This window comes from Pseudopipra pipra, chromosome 7 (genome assembly GCF_036250125.1).
Source record: "Pseudopipra pipra isolate bDixPip1 chromosome 7, bDixPip1.hap1, whole genome shotgun sequence".
Taxonomy (NCBI): Eukaryota; Metazoa; Chordata; class Aves; order Passeriformes; family Pipridae; genus Pseudopipra; species Pseudopipra pipra.
This window is the reverse complement of record NC_087555.1, coordinates 29,620,302-29,638,672: the sequence shown is the minus strand read 5'-3', so window position 1 is coordinate 29,638,672 and position 18,371 is coordinate 29,620,302. Positions and strand designations below refer to the sequence as shown.

The 18,371-nt window shown below is 39.6% G+C and overlaps 1 protein-coding gene across 9 annotated transcripts in view; it reads right to left on the bottom strand.

The window, feature by feature from the left end:
* Positions 1–18,371, bottom strand: part of KALRN (kalirin RhoGEF kinase) — a 507,433-nt gene that overhangs the window by 295,322 nt on the left and 193,740 nt on the right. For all 9 annotated transcript variants that reach the window (XM_064661424.1, XM_064661428.1, XM_064661425.1 and 6 more), the window contains exons 5-6: positions 12,261–12,453; positions 7,574–8,086 (exon numbers count right to left, since the gene is read on the bottom strand). In XM_064661424.1, the coding sequence (XP_064517494.1) occupies positions 7,574–8,086; positions 12,261–12,453 (706 nt within the window). The remainder of the gene's footprint in view (positions 1–7,573; positions 8,087–12,260; positions 12,454–18,371) is intronic.

Below are 18,371 nucleotides of genomic sequence, written 5' to 3'. Positions count from 1 at the left end.
AAAATGAGAACCAATTGTGTCAAGAACACTTTCAAAGCTTGTTGTTCTTATATAAGGAGTATTTCAAGCGCTGGAAAATCAGGCTGCCCATGATGTTGCAAATGTGTACTAACACAACTGGAATACTGGAGGGGGAGGTACCAACATGGACAGACAAAAACATGGTCTTACTACCATAAGCAGGTGGCAATGGCTAATCCTGCCACCGGCAGTCAGAAACTTTTACCAGAGCATGATACACTTTCTGGCTCAGTCAGTGCCTGTCAGGGGGAGCTCTTACAGACACCATGAGTCCTTCACTGATTTCAGTAGAAGCTGAGACTCTCTCTGTTGTACAGGACCAGGTCTCTGTCTTCTTAGCAGACAACTCAGGGAGACCTCAAGCAACAAAATGCAATCAGATCAGGGATACAGCTAAAACTGGCCTAAAACTGAGTGTTTTCACCCAATGAAGAGGGAAGCAGATACTTTGGTCTGAGAGGGGTAGGTACCAACAACAAATTGGTCCTCTCAGAATGCCTTTTCTGAGACCATGGGTAAGAGATTTAATTTATGCTCAATGGTAAATTCTTGGTCACTCTTCTCATAAAGCCCTCTGCAAACACATGCCTGTTCACAAACACAGACTGCCAGTTCACTGTCTTTCCCAGACAGTATCTATACCCCAAGGCCCTGTCCTTTCTCTGCACAGACATTTGGAATGGGCTAAGGATAAAAGAAACATGCTTAAATGAGCCTCACTTGGACCCTCAGTCAAATGTCTGTGCAGAAGGCACTAAGCTCATTGACTCCTTTTATTGCAGAAGTCTTACAGAGCTTACCCCAGGTCTAACAACACCCCCCGTGCTCAAAATCTCCAGGAAAGCTCCTTACTGTGACGCTCACTTACTGTGCTGTTGTGATATCCATGGTGTAAGTACTTACATGGAAAATCCAGGGCATGCTGAGTTCTGCACATCAATGTGGTATTCACATAACTTAAATGAAATCTAAATCCTATACAAAAATCCATGCCTAATCCATGATTATTATGCCTGTATGATTATTACTGTTAACTGTTAAATACCATTCATTCAGTAACAAATCCTTTCACAGTGAAACAGCACCCAGGGCAAATGTACTTCTCCTTGACGCAAGGCACTAAGGATGTGCTCTCATTCTTAATCTTGATTCTGGTTCTGTCCCCTCTTAATATGCTTCCTGCCTCCTCCCCAGTCCTAATTAACCACCTCCCCAGAACTCATTCATTTTGTATTCATTTCACATATGACAGCTCCCTCTGTCAGCTTCTCAGTACTCTCCTCGTTGGCTTCCCACTCTCCTTCCCTGGGACATATCCCTCTTACAGTAATTTCTAAGCCAATAATTCACATGAAATCTTGGAGGCAATTGTATATCTGGCACATAGCACAGATCAAAGAAACCGAGTGCTTCCTGCAGTGAAATAAGAGAGGAGAAATGGTCCTTCACTGAGTGGATTTTATCTTAGTCAGAGGAGTCTGTCCCAGGTGCTGTGCCTGTTGACATTATCTGGATCCTTAAGGGTTAATAGGACATTGCAAACAGAAAAACTCTATTGTTTGCTTATGTATCACTTTGAGGGTCTCTTGATACTCCTAAAGAAAAAAAAAATTGAGGTGATGGGAAATGTAGAAGAAAGTGAAGATGTTGCTAAAAAGATAATCTTTTTAGTCTTTCTTGTGCTGCTTTTCCAGAAAGTCAACTAAGACCCATTTCTATGAAATGCTTCCCCACACATCACTTGACTAAACGAGCAGTTACAATTGCTCTACTTAATGGACTGTAGTAAAATAAACTGCCTTCTATTAGCAAGAAGGATCACACAATCAGATTTGTAATGCATTTTATTACAGAACATACAACATCAGAATTTTTAAGTGCAGTAGAGGGGAAGAAATGTATGAAACAGTTAAAGTGAGTATCATACAGACACAAATATACTGATAGTTTTCCTTCTCTCAAACATCAAGATATCAGTGGTTCTTTCTTAAAGCCATCTTTTCTCACCTAAACCACACCATAAATTTCCACATTTTACATTCTATTATCCATCAAAGCCATCTTGCATCTTTTTACACGAAGAGTAGCTTGCAGAGCATTCCTTCCTTCTGAGGAACACGAACCTTTGGCAGGTGTAATACTTCAATAACAACATGAGCATGGTTCAAACACTTGGATTATATACTTCTCAGATACTCTTCTCCCTCCACTGACTTTGCTGTGGAGCTAGAGCTTCTCTGTATTTTTCTAGACTAAATCTGTCTGGTCTTAAGTGACATTCTAAATGAGGAACTCCTAAATTTTCTCTAGCACTTCAAGGTGGGTATATTGTTAGTTAATGGCTATCTTGTGCTTCTGCTGAAAATCAGTAGAAGTCTTCCCAATACTTTCATGGGGGATTGGAATAGGATACTGGACAGGAATCTAGTATAAATGACATATCTGTGACTTTCCTCCTTGAGAAACCAAATGCCAAATAATTTATTTCACTACATTGGGGCTGAGTTTAATAGCACTTATCCAGTAAAATAACATATTAGTTCCCTTATTTAAGAAAATCTGACTGAGGAAGAGGCCTGAAGCAGATATGAGAAAGGAGGGACACAGTGTGTGCTGTTCAGTGCCATGGTCTCACTGCCCACACTTGCAAAGGGAGCAGGATGCAGGAGAATTGCTGCAACTGTTACTGCACCCTATTTCCCCCTCAATCATTTTGCTTATAGCCCCCTCCAAACTTGTCTTCTATCTATGAACTTTGCATTGTTAATCTCCAGTCACTCTTGTGCTCACTGCCCAATCACTCACACTCCAATCACTGTTGTGCTCGCTGCCATTCCAGCTGGTCACATCACCTGGGAAATGGGAGCAACAGCTGCTGTGGGGTATGAGCTGCAAGCCGTTTTTGCTTCCCACTCCCTCTCACTGCAGCCACCTGCAGAGCAGCAGCACCACGGCAGCCCCCAGCAGCCAGCACAGCTTCCCAGAGCCTGCTCCACAGGCAAAATCACAGGCAGAGCTGTGTTTTTTCAAAGGGAAGCTTTGGTGTACATGAGGCAGTTGGTTTTGACTGCAAGCCTGCTGCTTCACTGCTCCTTGAAGACTAGATGTGGCCTGTGGTTTGCCACTAGACTTTCTACAAAGCTGGCCTGATCCAAATAAAATGTTTCTCCCACCGCAAACTTCCAGTGAAATTCACTTGTGGCATTTTCTAACTACCATTGCCATCCTTTGGAGTTAGCCTTTGTGTAGTGGATGGGAAGTCAGGAAGCAGAAGGGGAGGTGAGGACAGAGAGAATGTGCAAAGCCCCCTCTGCCTCCTGTTGAGGCTGACCCCAGTGGTGTCAGAGCAGCCTCCTCTTTGCTCTGCTGTGACAAGTTTACAGTGGAGACTCTCAGTTCAGTCCAGCTGGTGACTATACTGTTTATACTTAATGTGGACATTGCTGATTACATCATGATAGCTGTTTTTCATTCACAAACGTGCCAGGGTAGTAAAATTGATATGGAATCAACCCAGAATGATGTAGAAATTCCTACAAATAGTCAAATTGGGTGCCAGTTACAAATGATTTCCAGAAAAGCTGGAAAGTACAGCGTGTAAGGATAATTTTTTGTCTTTTTTTGGTATTTATTCAAGTGCAAAACATGTGGACTCTTGCCTGAATTAGTCTCCCTGTCCAGATTTCAACCAACCAATTATCATTTCTCAGATAGTTCTAATAGTTGGATCTACGCAGATCGTGGTTTTTTTGTTTCAAACAATATTCAGTTTAGACTGGGCTACATTTTTTTAAGTTACTGGTGACTAAAAATATTTTCCCTGTTACCCAGTAAAAACATAGTGAAGCCTCAGTTCTAGTTTCAAAATTATATGTATGTACATACGTATTTCTATATTAGTTGGTGAGGAATAAATTTGTTGAACAGAGCTATGCCAGCAGCTGAAATGTGTTATTTATCAGCAGATCATTACAGTCAGCACTGCACAGCATGTGAACTTCCTCACACCCCTCTGCCAAAGCTCCCCACGTGGCTGACCTGCCTGCTGACTTGAGCTTCAAGGAGCTTCCAGTCCCCATCTGGGGATTCAATCTCACTGCACTGCTTCTGCCTATGTGAGAGCTCCACTTTTCCCCTCCCTTGGCCCCAGTACAGGAAAATAAAATCCTAAAGGCCTGACTTAGAGACAAAGTTTCTCCATAGACAGCTTTGCTCTCATTCACTGATCTGAGTGGGAGAAACCCAGGCTGTGACTGCCACCCATTCCGCTTATTTGCCAATAATAGGAGTTGTTCAGCACACAACTCTACAGACTTCTCTAAGTTGTAATACCTGTAGTTTGTATGATTTGTGTGTCAAGGCAATGACTGCCATTTCTAAATGTTCCAACAGAGGGGATCTATAGGAGGAAAAAACCTGAATTGATTTGCTTGGAACATTTGGGGTGTTTTAATACTAAAGGGTTCAAAAATTAACCTACCTTAAAATACTCTGTGTTTTTAGTTCTTGTGTCCCTTTTTTTTTCTATCCCAGTTTTGAGAACTTTTCAGGCAATGAGGACACCTGAAATTTTTGAAATCAGAGATATCAAGAAAATGGAAAGTCCTTGTTCGTTTTCTCCTTATTAGAACAGGTTTCCTGAAATATCATCCAATGAGTATACAGAGATATTAAAAAAAAATAACAATCTAAAACCTTGTTTATATTCAGAATTTTATGTTGGAATTTGAGCTTTCACAGGGTATTAGAGTTGTCATTTGGTTAGAACTAAATGACATATCCAGGTTAGATGGAAAGAGCTGCACCTCTCCCTGGGAGATGGAAGAGTATCCTGGCTCTGCTGCCACACCTACGTGTAGAGTGTAAAGTGCAACTGAGCAAATGGACATACTTGGAAACTCTAAAATTCAATACACAGACACACTGGTGGCTATTTCTACAGTGGAGACAGTGCTCAGACTTGATTTAGCTCTGAACATTTTATGAAACAAGTACTTTCCAGTCTGAGATGATCAGACTACTTCAAAGAGACCTCCAAAAGGCAGCTACATGGAAAAGGCACATCAATATTTTACATCAGTCTACGCATGTGAAACGTGAACTTAAAGGGTCTGCAACCTTTCCTGGAAGAGTTTAGGGACTCTCCAACTGGGGAGGTTAAAAGGACAGATTTGAAAGTATAAAACAACAAAATATTTTCTATTCTTTGGGAAAATGTAGCAGTCAAGGAAAGGCAAGCAGAGCCAAAGCAGAGAGAAGCCAAATCAAGACTGTGTGTTTAGTTAATGTGAGGTAGATGAATAAGAGACATCAAGAATACCAGAATGCCAGTTTTGTCAAACAAGAGTCACTCAAGACGGACAGCGTTACAAAGGCAGGAATCACATTCTCACTGCTTCTTCCTTCGCCTCAAAGGTTTCACCTTTTTGTTGACTTGCCTAAACCTTACACTTAACAACCTCAGAATAACATGTGCAAAGATTGTAGCTGTCACACTGCCAGACTTACATCACACCATCCTTTTATTCCTGTTCAGGAGGTAAAAGGGAAACATACTGGAGACTTCCTTCAACACTACAGAACAGTGCTTGGCAGCAAGAACTTCTCGGACATTGACTTGATCTGAGAGGCTTTCAGCTTATAACTTTATTCATCACAACAACTCCCTAAATATTAATAATTTACTAATAATATTAGTGAATCACAATCATAAATTTAAAAATTATGTTAGTAAGTAGCAGTCATCTGAATAATCCCAAAGAAACTGAAAATCCAAACTGGACCACTGAAATACAACCACTGCTGGGAAGCACAGAATTGAGTGATCTCCTTACAGCACCTGACACACAAGGAAAAGGGAGAAGAAGAAACTGGAGCATTTGGAATTAAAATTCTGCCCTTATACATTCTTGAGTGATGCTGCAGTGACTCTTATTTTGGAGGGGTTCATCTGAATTCAAGGTTTTCCCAACAGGAGGATTGATTATACAATGATGGAGCCTTTTCAGCCTTAACATGTCTTAGAGATATTTAGTACATGCATTGAAAAACAATGTCACGTGTGTTGCTCTGCACCACTGAAGATTATGTTTGTTTCAGCAATGTGCTTTTCCCTGATGTTTTAAAATAATACTAACTTGTAGCTGATTAAAAAAACCATCTTTAGTGAGATCCCCCTGGGTCTGAGAGCTTAGTACCTTCCACTGAGAATACCCTAGCTCTCTGGTCTAGAATTTTAAATGTGCAGGAAAGACTTCTCACAAAACCACCTAAGAAAGTGTCAAGCATTCCTGCATTAAGAAAGCCAAGACTCTGGCACAACACAATTTCTATAAAGTAAATTCCCAAAACCTGTACTTGCATGTGCTTCCAGAGACAAACAGACAAAAACTTTGAGTAGTAAGGAGCACACTTTACTGTGTATTAGTGAAATTTGTACATGCTGCTGTTTGTGAGACTTGGTTTGGGAACTCTGGCTGGTTTTTAGCCACCCTTTTCAACAAACATGACAAGCTGCTATGCTTTGCTTGCAGGGGACTTCCTTATCTAATACAGGTTCCTGAATTAGTATCTTCTGAAGAGGCAGGAAATGAGGATGTGGTACTGTACACCTGTGAAACTATAGCTTCCTAAGTCCCTGTTACTTACCTGTACTTCTGCTGCTCTACATACTTTTGTATATTGTATTGCATTTCAAGACACACTATATGCCATTCAGGCTGACACACTACATTGCAAACATCTAGGAAACGTGAAGCTGTGATGAAATCTCTATGGAATACTTTATTGTTAAATATTTCTCAAATAAGGTCTTGTGCTGGTGAACAGGAACAGGGCACTGACTCAGTGTCAGGTATGAATTCAAAAGCCATCCTTATGTGCTTTAAAATGCAAAACAGCCACACTGGGCTTTGCATGTTGCTGTTACTTTGGAATACTTTCTCTTGGAGTGTTCATATGTTTAACCTAAACATAGACTCAGATCTGTTCTGTGGGAACTGAGTGGCCACGGCCTTGGTACAAAGCCATTACTAAAGATTTTACCCATTTAAAATCTTGTTGGGATTTCTTAGGAATGGGAAACTGAAAATGTTCTTTGAGGTAACAATTAGGAGGATTTAAACTGCAAATTTCCCATAGACTCCAAGAAGTGCAAACAATAATCATAGTGAACCAAACCCTAAAATCATTCTTCTTCAGGTGCTGTGACAAGTAGATAAATATATTCATAAGCTTTGTAAAAGAAACTTGAAAAAAAGCTCAATTCTCGTGCTAATGTCTACTAAATATACTCATTGTGACACAGAAAATCAGATTAACTTTCACCAAAAGTCACAGAGACAAGCTACTCTTGGATATCATTATGTCTGCTATATCCAACAATTATTAGCTCAATGAATCTGGTTTACGAGTCACACAAAGTACATCTGCTGACAACATGAGATTTACACCTGGGATGAACACCTCATGTTGCCACTTATAGAAAAAATGGTCACAGTGTCCTAGCAATTGTGTCTTGTTGAAAGTATGAAAGGAAAAGTTTGTTCCCTACCTTCTCAGCGTCTTGCTCAAAAAGCCGGAGTTGAAAGCACTGGTCCAGTTTCAGCTTGCGGACATGCCACATCTGATGTAAGTGTTGCCGGGTGGAATGCAGCTTGTCTAAAAGGCTGGTGATCTTTGGCACAAGACTTTGAAAATCTGCACTTCCAGGAATGCAGTTCCTACCAGAAAAACCATCGCTGGATCTTATGCACTGTAATAACCTCTGACCCTCACGATCCAGTTCTTCTACGGGAGCTTTAATCACTTTTTTCTTCAGCTGTGTGTGCTCATCAATCAGCCTTCTCGAGCCCTCAACATCAACTGGGAACTCCTTCCTAGCCAACATTTCCTGGAGATCCTCCAGCCTTGATAATAAATGGATAGCACTGTTGAAGAATTCTTCCAATGAGACACGCAACTCTATCCATTCATCGTGGTTGTAATCCAAGGACCCTTCAAACTCATCCGTCAGTTGAGAAGGATCCACAAGTTTTGCCAGGCCTTCAACAGACACCATACTCGTCTAAGGAAGGGAAAAGGACAGCATTTGAATCAGTGACCATCTAATCAGAAACAACAGTGCAATCCATAAAGTGATGCATGGTGCATGAGGTGATTATTTTCCTCGTCAATACATAATTGAAGGAACATTGTAAAACACATTGAGGACTATATTTAATTTTGATGAATTAACTGGATAGGAAACTTTGCTATTAATGGTATTGATTTACTTATTTATTAAAAGACATTATATCTACTGGAATAATGTCTACCTTTTTCAGCTGGCCTGACTATCAAAAACAAGTAATGAGAATGCTTCTGCTACAGATTACATCAACGCAGCTGGACACTGAAGACATCTTCCTGCAGCTTTTGGATATCTGGACATGGTTGTTCACTGCACAGGTATATGGTGTTACAGGGATTCTGCTACTTGTGTTACACCCCAGCCAGTGGCTATACAGAAGCAAATATTTTAGGCATATGAACTGAAGCAGGTATTGCAACCTGCCAAAACACACAACGTGTTGAGTTTTTTTCTTCCAGATTATTCCAGTTGGCTTCAGCCACAGGCAGATCTCTTCCATATTAACAATTCCTAATGTAATTAAGCCAAAATCAATGTAAAAGTGAAATGTCATTGGAGTATTAACAACTAGAATTTATTGCCCATAGAAAGTACTGCTCACAAATCACACACAGTCAATGAGAGATGGTTTTAATTCATTCAAACTCAGTAACTGGTGATAGAGAAAAGCACTGGGTGTCTGGAAAGCAGATTACAGTTTAAGGATGCAACAACCGATAGCTGTTCCCATTTATTCTAGACAAATTATTCTTTTTCTGAAATACAAGCTTAGGATTTCATATGTAACTAGAGATTTTCAGTGCTGTCATGTTAACACTCAAATTGGCAGTCCTTAAAGGCCTGTGATATTCATCAGTGACTGCATATCTATCCCCTAAAGATCAGGCCTCTAAAGACTGTAAGGATTTGTGCTCTTCAGAAGTGGAGGAACCCAGTAGTCACAGCAATCTTATAAAAGTCATCTACAAAGAAAAACACCTGAAGCCGTGATCATTTTCCTGAATTATGTCCAAAAGAGCAGGCTGACCACTGGTTTAAATTTAATAATAAGCCTTTTCTTCCAATTTGTATCTATCTAAAAATATCAGGCATTCTGGAACTTATTAAAATTGGGATTGTACTGAACTTATGCTCAGGAGAAAGATTATTTTAAAACTTCCTTGCATTATTCCCTGTTTTGGGGAAAGGGGAAGACAGTGGGAAGAGCCAACAAACAATGGGAAGGTAAGTATGTAGCTTCAGAAGTTTTTCAAATTTTTAAATCTCTTGACCTGGACAATGACCCCTTGAAGATAATTCAATTTAACCGTTTAACTGCCTGTCAGGAAAATACTTCTGCTCATGGTTAACACTTGGGAATCCCCCTGCAGTGTGTCAAGCTAATGGAAGCACTGGTCTAATCATGGACAAAATTTGACATGAGATAGCAGAAAGGATTTTCATTTCACAAGTTCTGCAGAAATTTCCTTTATTCAGGTTTGAGTTTTTAAGGAGTTTTTTAAACTCTAATGAAAACAATCTTAATAGGCAGGCAGGTGGTAACCATCCTTCTTTTAGAAGTCACTTTAAGAAGTGCTGTCCACTATTTAGACTCTTTCAGCAGAAGAAAGAAAATAATCTTGAAGGCATCTCTGAATTACTGATAACTAAGCTGCCTGGTCCATTCCTCAAAGTGCCAGGCAGCTTTGGAGTCCAAACCCTTTCCTTTGTGTGAAGATCTGTGGGCTTGCTTCACTTTGGACTGTGACACAGAAACACTCTGCTGAAGTCTCACCACACAAAGTCCAAATCCTTAGCCTCCACTAAGGGTCCTACAGTGCCCTGGCACACACATAATGCTTCCATTAAGCTCAAAAGAGAAATCTGGCCTTAAAACTGACACTGGTTATTGCTGAATTTGTGGATGGGGCAACTCAGTAGAGACTTACATTGCCTTCCACTGCAGTGTGTTCCTGCCAAGGCCCTCATGTTTGATCCGAGCTGTGGGAAATCACCATGACAGTTCAGTGCAGAGAAGGTACCTGTGAGCTGCCCCACATAAATCAAATAAATGTGGGTCATATTGAACTGTGAAGCTTGTTTGATACTCAGTTCTTATGAGAGCACGAGCTGCCCAAGAGCCTGAGCTTACTGATGAGCAGCAGCAGCCTCAGCCCCGAGAATCCTTTAAAAGAGAAGTTCCTGGATTGTGGTGCATATATTGCAGGGTGGACCACAGCTTAGGAAATCTTTGTTTACATTGTGGAATTGAAGGATTCAAACCATTCTATGATTCCAAGTATCTGCAGGTGGTCCAGTACACAGCAAAAGCAGTGACACTCCTCCTTCAGTCCAAAATCTTGTAACCCATTACAGACACCCATGTGAACAGCCCAGCAGACAGACTAAGGTTCAAAGGCACAAACAACACACACAAAATTAAAATGCCCTTCATGTGTGCCAGCATGTACAGCAAACAAGTCCAGAGCTTTTAACACAATACAGACTCAGATCTGTAACTATGAGGATAAGCTTGATCACAGTTTACTATCATCACACCAACTCCACATAGAAAAAAGCCTGCAGAAAGTATTAATTAATTTTAAAAACAAACAAATATTCTAAAAATATGTACTTTAACTCTGTTACTCTACTTCTAGGTTTTGAAGCTCTAGGAAGACATTGTTTTTGTTTACTAAAGCACTGGAGGATTGAAATTCAGCGTTGGATATACATGCATATCCTGTGTTTTCTTGGGCTATTATGGGACTGCCCCTCAGCGCCCACATATTTTTTAAATAGACAGTCCCCATCCTGCAAAACTATTCTATTACTAGTCTCTGCACAGGCTCCCTCCCGCTCCACGTTCTTCTGTGTCCATACATCTCCCTCCTCCTTCCCACTGCCCCAATCTATCTCATTCCCCACAGGCAGCATTGCCAATCTCATTGCACTGTGATGGCAGCTGCCTCTGCCAGGAGCAGTGATTTCAGTAAGTGTCAGGGATCTCTGGAGGTAACAAACCCATAATGGAGGCAGCCTTGCTTTCAGAGGGAAATATGGGATAGCATATGGGATAGCAAGTGCAAGTTATTTTGATGGCAGAGTCCTCAAAAGTAGCCAAGGAATGTAAAGACTTATTTAATCAAAGCAAAATTTATAAGTTGACTGGGTTTTGTGAAACAGGTGGGGAAAGTGTACAAATACTTAAATTGTGATAATAATGTAAAATTGTGTTAATGTGTAACACCAATCTAATTCCCCATACCAATTCAAGAGTGCTTCAAAGAAAATGTTCAAAATAAGGATATATTTATATCACGCTGATTTCAACAAATCTTAAATATATACTTAAATACAGTCTTCCATTGCAATAAACATTAAGAGCTATAGCCAAATTCTCTACTGAGTTCCAGAGATGCAAAATATGAGTGTCTCTCTGGAATTAATGGATTGGTAAGACAGCCAAAAATATAATTGTTTATCAGTGAATTAGAAAAAACAACACATGACTAAGTCATGGCTGGGCATAATTGAAGTATGAGCACTTCATGCATCTGAGCTTTGCTTCTCTTCATGTAAGAAGCTGAAATTCACAAAAAACTAAAGTGCAGTGCTTGAGGCACCTTATCATTCACATGATAATGTTACCCCTGAATTGTAAAGTTCAATTAAATGAAGGAGGTGACAATATAAAGAGGTGACAATTTAGTGAATATCTTTTACCCAAAAAAAGTCACTACATGAAGCTGCATAGAAGGCAACTAACAAACCCATACACTTGCTTCTAAAGAACTTTGTCTTTAGCATTTTAACTGATTTGCTGATGGTTTTTTTCCTATGAGAAACAAAGGAAAGACTTAATGCCACACCACCAAAAATAAATACCACAAAAAAAAACCTCAGCAAAAATGAACTATGTGAACCTCTGACATGAAATATGCAACTCATTCCACCAGTGTACTCAGAAGACAACCTGATGCCAGGGCATGAGCCCACTCCTGCTCCCACTCCCAGTCCTCAGATGTACTTTTTGCTTTCAGTCACAGGGCGTAGGAATTATTTTTTACCTGAAGAAAAGTTCTCATCACAGATAATACTTTACCATACATTTCTTTGTGGCTCTTACCTCAAAGATGAACTTGGAACTGCCAAAGTTTGTTTTCTGCTTTTGCCAGAAATTATCAGGTTTTATAATCAGGGCAACATGAATCTCAGCAGGAAAGGCTTCTTGAAGGGTTTTTAGGAGAGGCTTGATCAAATCCCATTTGGATCCCCTCATATCGATAATAACAGTGAATCCTCGTTTACAAACATCTTCGCTGTAGGAATACAAGCATATCATTATAATTAATATTGTGGGAAGTCACACTGAGACTTAACTTTTGTTGCTAGTGTTCCATGCTTCACGGCAAAGCAAGGAATGTTATACTTTAAAATAAAAGACAAAATATTGCGCAGCATGAAGGCTTTCAGAAAGGTTGTATTAATCTTACTATAATCTAATTTACATGAAATTCAAGTGTCCATATTATAGTTTGCCAAACATGTTTAATGCAAATTTTCACTAAAACCATATATACTTCCACACAATTGAAACCAGAATCATATATGTCTGTATAGAAGCTCTTTATATGTACTTAGAGTGGATTCTGCTTTCAATGTATTGAATTCAACCCACAGCCAAAGTCAACAAGCAGGGTCCTGTGCCTTAACATTACTGGCCATTTTTAAAGTTGGGTACCTTCATTTTCAGAGGTCTCTCTAAGAGCTTTTTAAAAAAGTGTCACTTCCAGAAAAGTGCCAGGCAATCATTCCCTGACAGGAAGGTCCTTGTCACTCAGCATGTGCACTGTTATCATTGGGGCCCTTTTCCCTCCTGACTGATCTTCCAAATGCTGTTGGATCTTTTTCAATCTGCAGTCAGGCTTTTCTGCCAGCCTGTGCTCCTCCCTTGTCAGAAGTTCAAGACAGATATCTGGCCTGGTCACTGGCAATGCATGGGGTCCAACGACATCAGAGCATTAGCTTGCAAACACTTCTCTTTTTCCTCGAGAGGAGAAAGAATAAAAGGACATGTTGATTCACGTCAAATCTGGGGAGATTTCAGTATAGCTTTTTAAGGGATGTAGTAGTATTTGTCCTGAGGGAAAGAGGTATGGTTCAAAAGTGTCATCCCCCATCTGCAGACCCAACATTTGATGAGATTTAGGAAGTGTCTACTCCTCTGACTGACCAGCTAATATATCTGCTTTTCATGGTGTTGAAGTCTTGAGAGCTATGGGTCTGCTTTAGGACACAAACTCTTGCACAAAATGTGAATGTCCCCATTCCCAGTAACGTTATTGGTATAGTAAAGGAGTAAAATTTATTCGTAATGCACTAAAGATGCCAGAATGGTCTATATTGATCTAGTTTTATTATTTTTTAAGGTGGGATGGAGGTCACAGCCTTTTCCACTGAAAGAGAAGCTGTTGGAAGAAAGAAAGTGTGGAAAGGAGAAAGGAGGATGAAAACAGAAAAAAACTATGAAAGAAAGATGGCAGAACATGAACATATGTTGTATAATGAACAAACAGTGAGGTACAGAACAAGAAATCCTCTTTAATACATGAATATAGAACCTTTGACTTTTCTGCAAATGGGACATCAACATAAATAGGATCAATATTGTGTACATAGAGGCATATGTAAGATAATTTAAAATAGTAACTGATACTGGATATCACCGGATTGAATCTGAAATATGCCGAGGACAGATATTATTACATACTGGTATAATGCAGAAATTGTAAGACTCTGTTTAGCCTCCACACAAATACTCTCAGTGCACAAAGACAGGATGATTTTCACTTCACTCTACCTCTTTAACTTCTTAAAACACTCTTTCTGCTAATAAGATCCATCTCCTATATATTTAACTGAAAACAACTCTCTAAAGCTTACAACTAGGTTTCTGGGCTGGAACAAGAATTTAGATACTCTTCATAGGAGGCACACTGGATTAATATATGCTAAGAGAGTTCACTAGCTTGAACAGTCTCAACAGTGCCAGACTGTAACAGTCAAAGACAACAAGCTTGGTCCTCTGCCTTAACATTATTGGCATATCCAGAGCACACAGCATACAACAGTCAGTGCAAAGAAAAACTGGGGAGATCAGGCACTTCCAAACACTGTCAAGAATACAGACCTTTTTATTCTCCCTTTACCTACTGCTGAAAGGTCAGACATCTAATCCTTCCATAACTAATGCCAAAAAAGGCTGTAAAAGAAGCTTTGTTGGTGGTGCTACTGCCTCTTGGCTTTTGGAACAAGAGCTGAGACAAGGAATCAAATCAGAAAGGGATGAATAGAAGGCGTTTTGTGTTTTGTGTTATTTTTCTTGCAAAGCTTTAGAGGGTCGTTGGGAACTCCTGCCAAGTCACTGATCCCAGTTATACTGACCTGACTTTTTCAAGGATTTCTTTTTCTCCAAACACTTGACAAAGATGTCGAGGAGCCATACAGGCACGTGGAGAGCTCCAACAGCAGAGAAGTAACAGGTAAGTGCAATCTCTCTTTTGTGGCATAAATAAATAAGCACATCACCACCCCAGTGCAACTACAGCAAGGCATAGCCAATATGAGCTCCATTCCAACTCCCCATGGCTGCTGCCATCCTGAGAACTTACCAAATCTGACCTAAACCAATGAATTAATGCTTATTGATGAACGACATAAAAACCTGTTTCAGTAAGCAGAACAGCTTACTGATCAGGTCCCAAAAAAGCTGGCCTTACATAGACATAACGAAGCACTGATAAATTCTGGTGAGGCAATCTGTGAAGATTAGTCATCTTTGACAGTCAGTCATTTTTCTTCAGTTACCTCAGCATGGATTAAGGAAATGACCCGAGGTTCCTTTTGAATAGTGTAGCCGTGCTTATTAACTTTATTGCTTAAAAGCAACAATTGAAACCCTTCCTAATTCAGCAATTGATCCGGGAAAAGCATCAGTAGCAATCAAGCTTCCTCCACATTGTCCAAGCAAGAAATGTGTTATTCCTGGCTCCCAAGATGCTCCATCAAGACGTATCTATTACGCACAAGTAATCACTTTAGTATGGCAATTAATGTTGATTGTGGTGCTTAATTTTTTCCGGTATCGATATTTGACCAGAAGCTGGAAAAAACGCTCAGATCAAGGTATTTGGACAATCCATCAGACTTTTGGCTGTGCTCATCTGGACTAGATTTGCAACGGTGAGCACAAAATATTTTGATAGTTGATATGTCATTTCAGTTGCTACACTGCTTTTAAGAAAAGACAAAGACCAGCTTCTAAGTTCAATAAAAACACCCTAGAATATTTGTGAAAACAGTACTTGTGATCTGAATTTTAAAAAAAAAAGAAAGCATAAAATTGAAACTCAGAAGCAGATGTGATAATTTTGTCCAAATAAATGCCTCTATTTTTTTTTCTAGGGTGCTTTCATAAGGTTATTTTCTCAAATTTCCTCTTTAATTCAGGCACATTCTAAATTGTATTTTCTTTGGCAAGAACTGGTTTGCTGGGTACCAAATGAATTTGAAGACTTCATGCTTTCTGATTAATCTTTCAAATACCTATCACTGATTATGTGTATTTTTCATCTTTATGGTTTGGCCAAAGCTTCTGGCATTTCAAAGCTTCAGCACTTGATTAGCTGAAATAACATAATATCTCCATTCCCATTTTGCAGTCATGAGTTAATGATGAAGCAGCACATTTAGCACACCTGTTGGACCATTAAAAGCACAGATCTGACATGGCTAGCATCTCATTCAAAATATGATTTGTTAACGGGGAGAGCAAGATCTCTTTTAAGGTGGGTCGGTGTAACCTTGTCAGGAGACACTCTCAGCATAACAAGTAGCTCTTCAAGCATCAATTTGTAAGCACAAAATCTACAGGAACCCAATTATTTTTGAGATCACCATTCCTTTGACAAATGTGGCTATAGTCAGCCACATGATTCACAAGCTGAGGGTGGAAAAGGGAGAGGAAGAGGAGGTATCTGAAAACAGGTATGTGAAAGCCTCCAAGCACAAACAGTTATCCCAAAGGCTTCATTTCATACTGAGACCAAACTAATTCCACAGCCTAGTTTCCATATCAAAATGCACTGAGGATCACTTCTGTAATTTATGTGTTAATATTTTTGATTAATTGCAAATTTTTATTCATTTTGTCTGTGGCTCATTTACTCAGCTTGAAAACGAAACTACACAAAGAGATTTATAATCAGCTTAACTTATAGGGTTTCATACTTTGATTTTACATCACCATGTTGAGCCTGAATATCACCTTGTCAGTAGAAATAGTCATCTATACTCGTAATATACTTTCCAGTACATTTAGAGGACCAGGTAAAGTCCTTTTTAGTAGACCTGTTTGTCAAGCACTCCTGAATCACAGTTATTTATTAAAATAGCTTACTCTATTTAATCCTTCTCAGCAAACTTGACGTGGCTAATTATCCCAGGTAACTGATATGTTCCTGCACTGTCACAGCGTCAGTCTGAGCTATCACCCACATCCCCCACTGACTGTGGCTGTTGGCTGTGATGAGGCAGATTGTCTTCCCAAAGATCCTGGGGCACCTGTGACTCCTAATCCTCACACCTCCCTTACGTGCCCACTCATCAGAAACCAGTGGAGGAACTTAGTGATGCACATCTCGAGAGCACCATTACTCTGGAATAACAATTCCCACCAGAGAACTTCAGCTACTTAAAATACTGTAGGTAGACAGTCTTCATCCTAAATTTTCCTTGTTACATTTCCTAACTTGGTTTCACAATGCTTTTTTTGCAATTAGAGAAGAAACAGACACCCAGCCTCCATTTCTTCCTTGCTGTGATCTAACTTTGTTTTTTCTCTTTCAGCACAGAAAAGGAATCACTCATTCTCACTTCTCTTTTTTAAAAAGAGAAGGAAAGAAAGAAACCAAAGCCCATTTCACACTGGCTGGAACTGGACATAAAGCAGCAATCTAGAGAAATTTCAGTGACATGTTGTAAAAAGACTTGGAGCCAGTGAGGTCCAGGCAGAGACAAACCTTCTGTCTCTGGTTTCCAGCCACTGCTCTTAGGGGACACACGGTGTGACTGCAAATGGCACAAGAACACAGATGTGTGGGCTGCACAATGTCTGCATTCAACCCCTGCCCCTGGCCCCAAGTCAACAGGAGGGAACAAAAAGACAGAAAAAAACCAAATACTTTGGCAGAAGCTAACTGGTGCCAGAATAATGGGCCCTCCTGCTATTCTCAAGCAAGTAACTCATTTTGGTATTTGATTTTTACTTCTAAAAAAAATTACTCTGAACTCAAAGCAATTCTATTGTAAAATGATATAAGCTAAGAAGAACTCAGACACCAACTAGGTGTAAGAAAACCTTTTCCCAGCATGTAACCATGATCCCATGAGCTTCTGGGAGTTATTTTAAGAGGTGCAGATCGGAATTCAGCAGGTTTGTGTTGTGCTCTCTTCCACCCAGGTAAAAATCCTGATCTACATAGTTACAGACCAGAACTGGAATCCAGAGCTCTGTTATTTAATTGAGCAAATAAACACTATTTGAGAAGCTTCCTGTCTTCATTCAAATAGCAAAGATATAAGACACAGCTGTGTCCAAAAATGCATGATCACAGCTATTAAAGCCAAATCTGGAGGATGAATATTATAATTTTTCACATTCCTGTTAAGTTTCTGCTGGTAAATGATGCCTTCATCTAAACCCATTTACCCTCTTCCCCTTTTGTTGTTGCACATCTACTATATTTGGATCATTGTCTGGCAGGTCTTCCTTGAAACAGCTGCTGAGATAAATATGAAATTAATCAGGGCTTTGTTTTTGTTGAAGAAGGGCTACATTTAAAGACTTGTTACTACAACAAAGAAATATTTGAACAGTAAGTACCATTCAACTCTCTCTTGAGCATTTAAAGTCTTGTATTTGAGATGATTTAGCAGAAACAAAACAAAAATGCTTTACCAAATGAAAATTACACATTCTTGACATTTGCTGGAAAAAATAAATATTAGGGTTGTGCTGAAATATAAACACACCATTCTTGAAAAGGTTTGGATGAGCAGAGGCTATTAAAAGTAAGTTTGAAGATTCAAATCCACTGGATTCCAGATGAGAAATAAAGATACATGGTTGTGCCTAGGACAACCAAACTAATAAGATTCAAAAAATAAATATATCTTT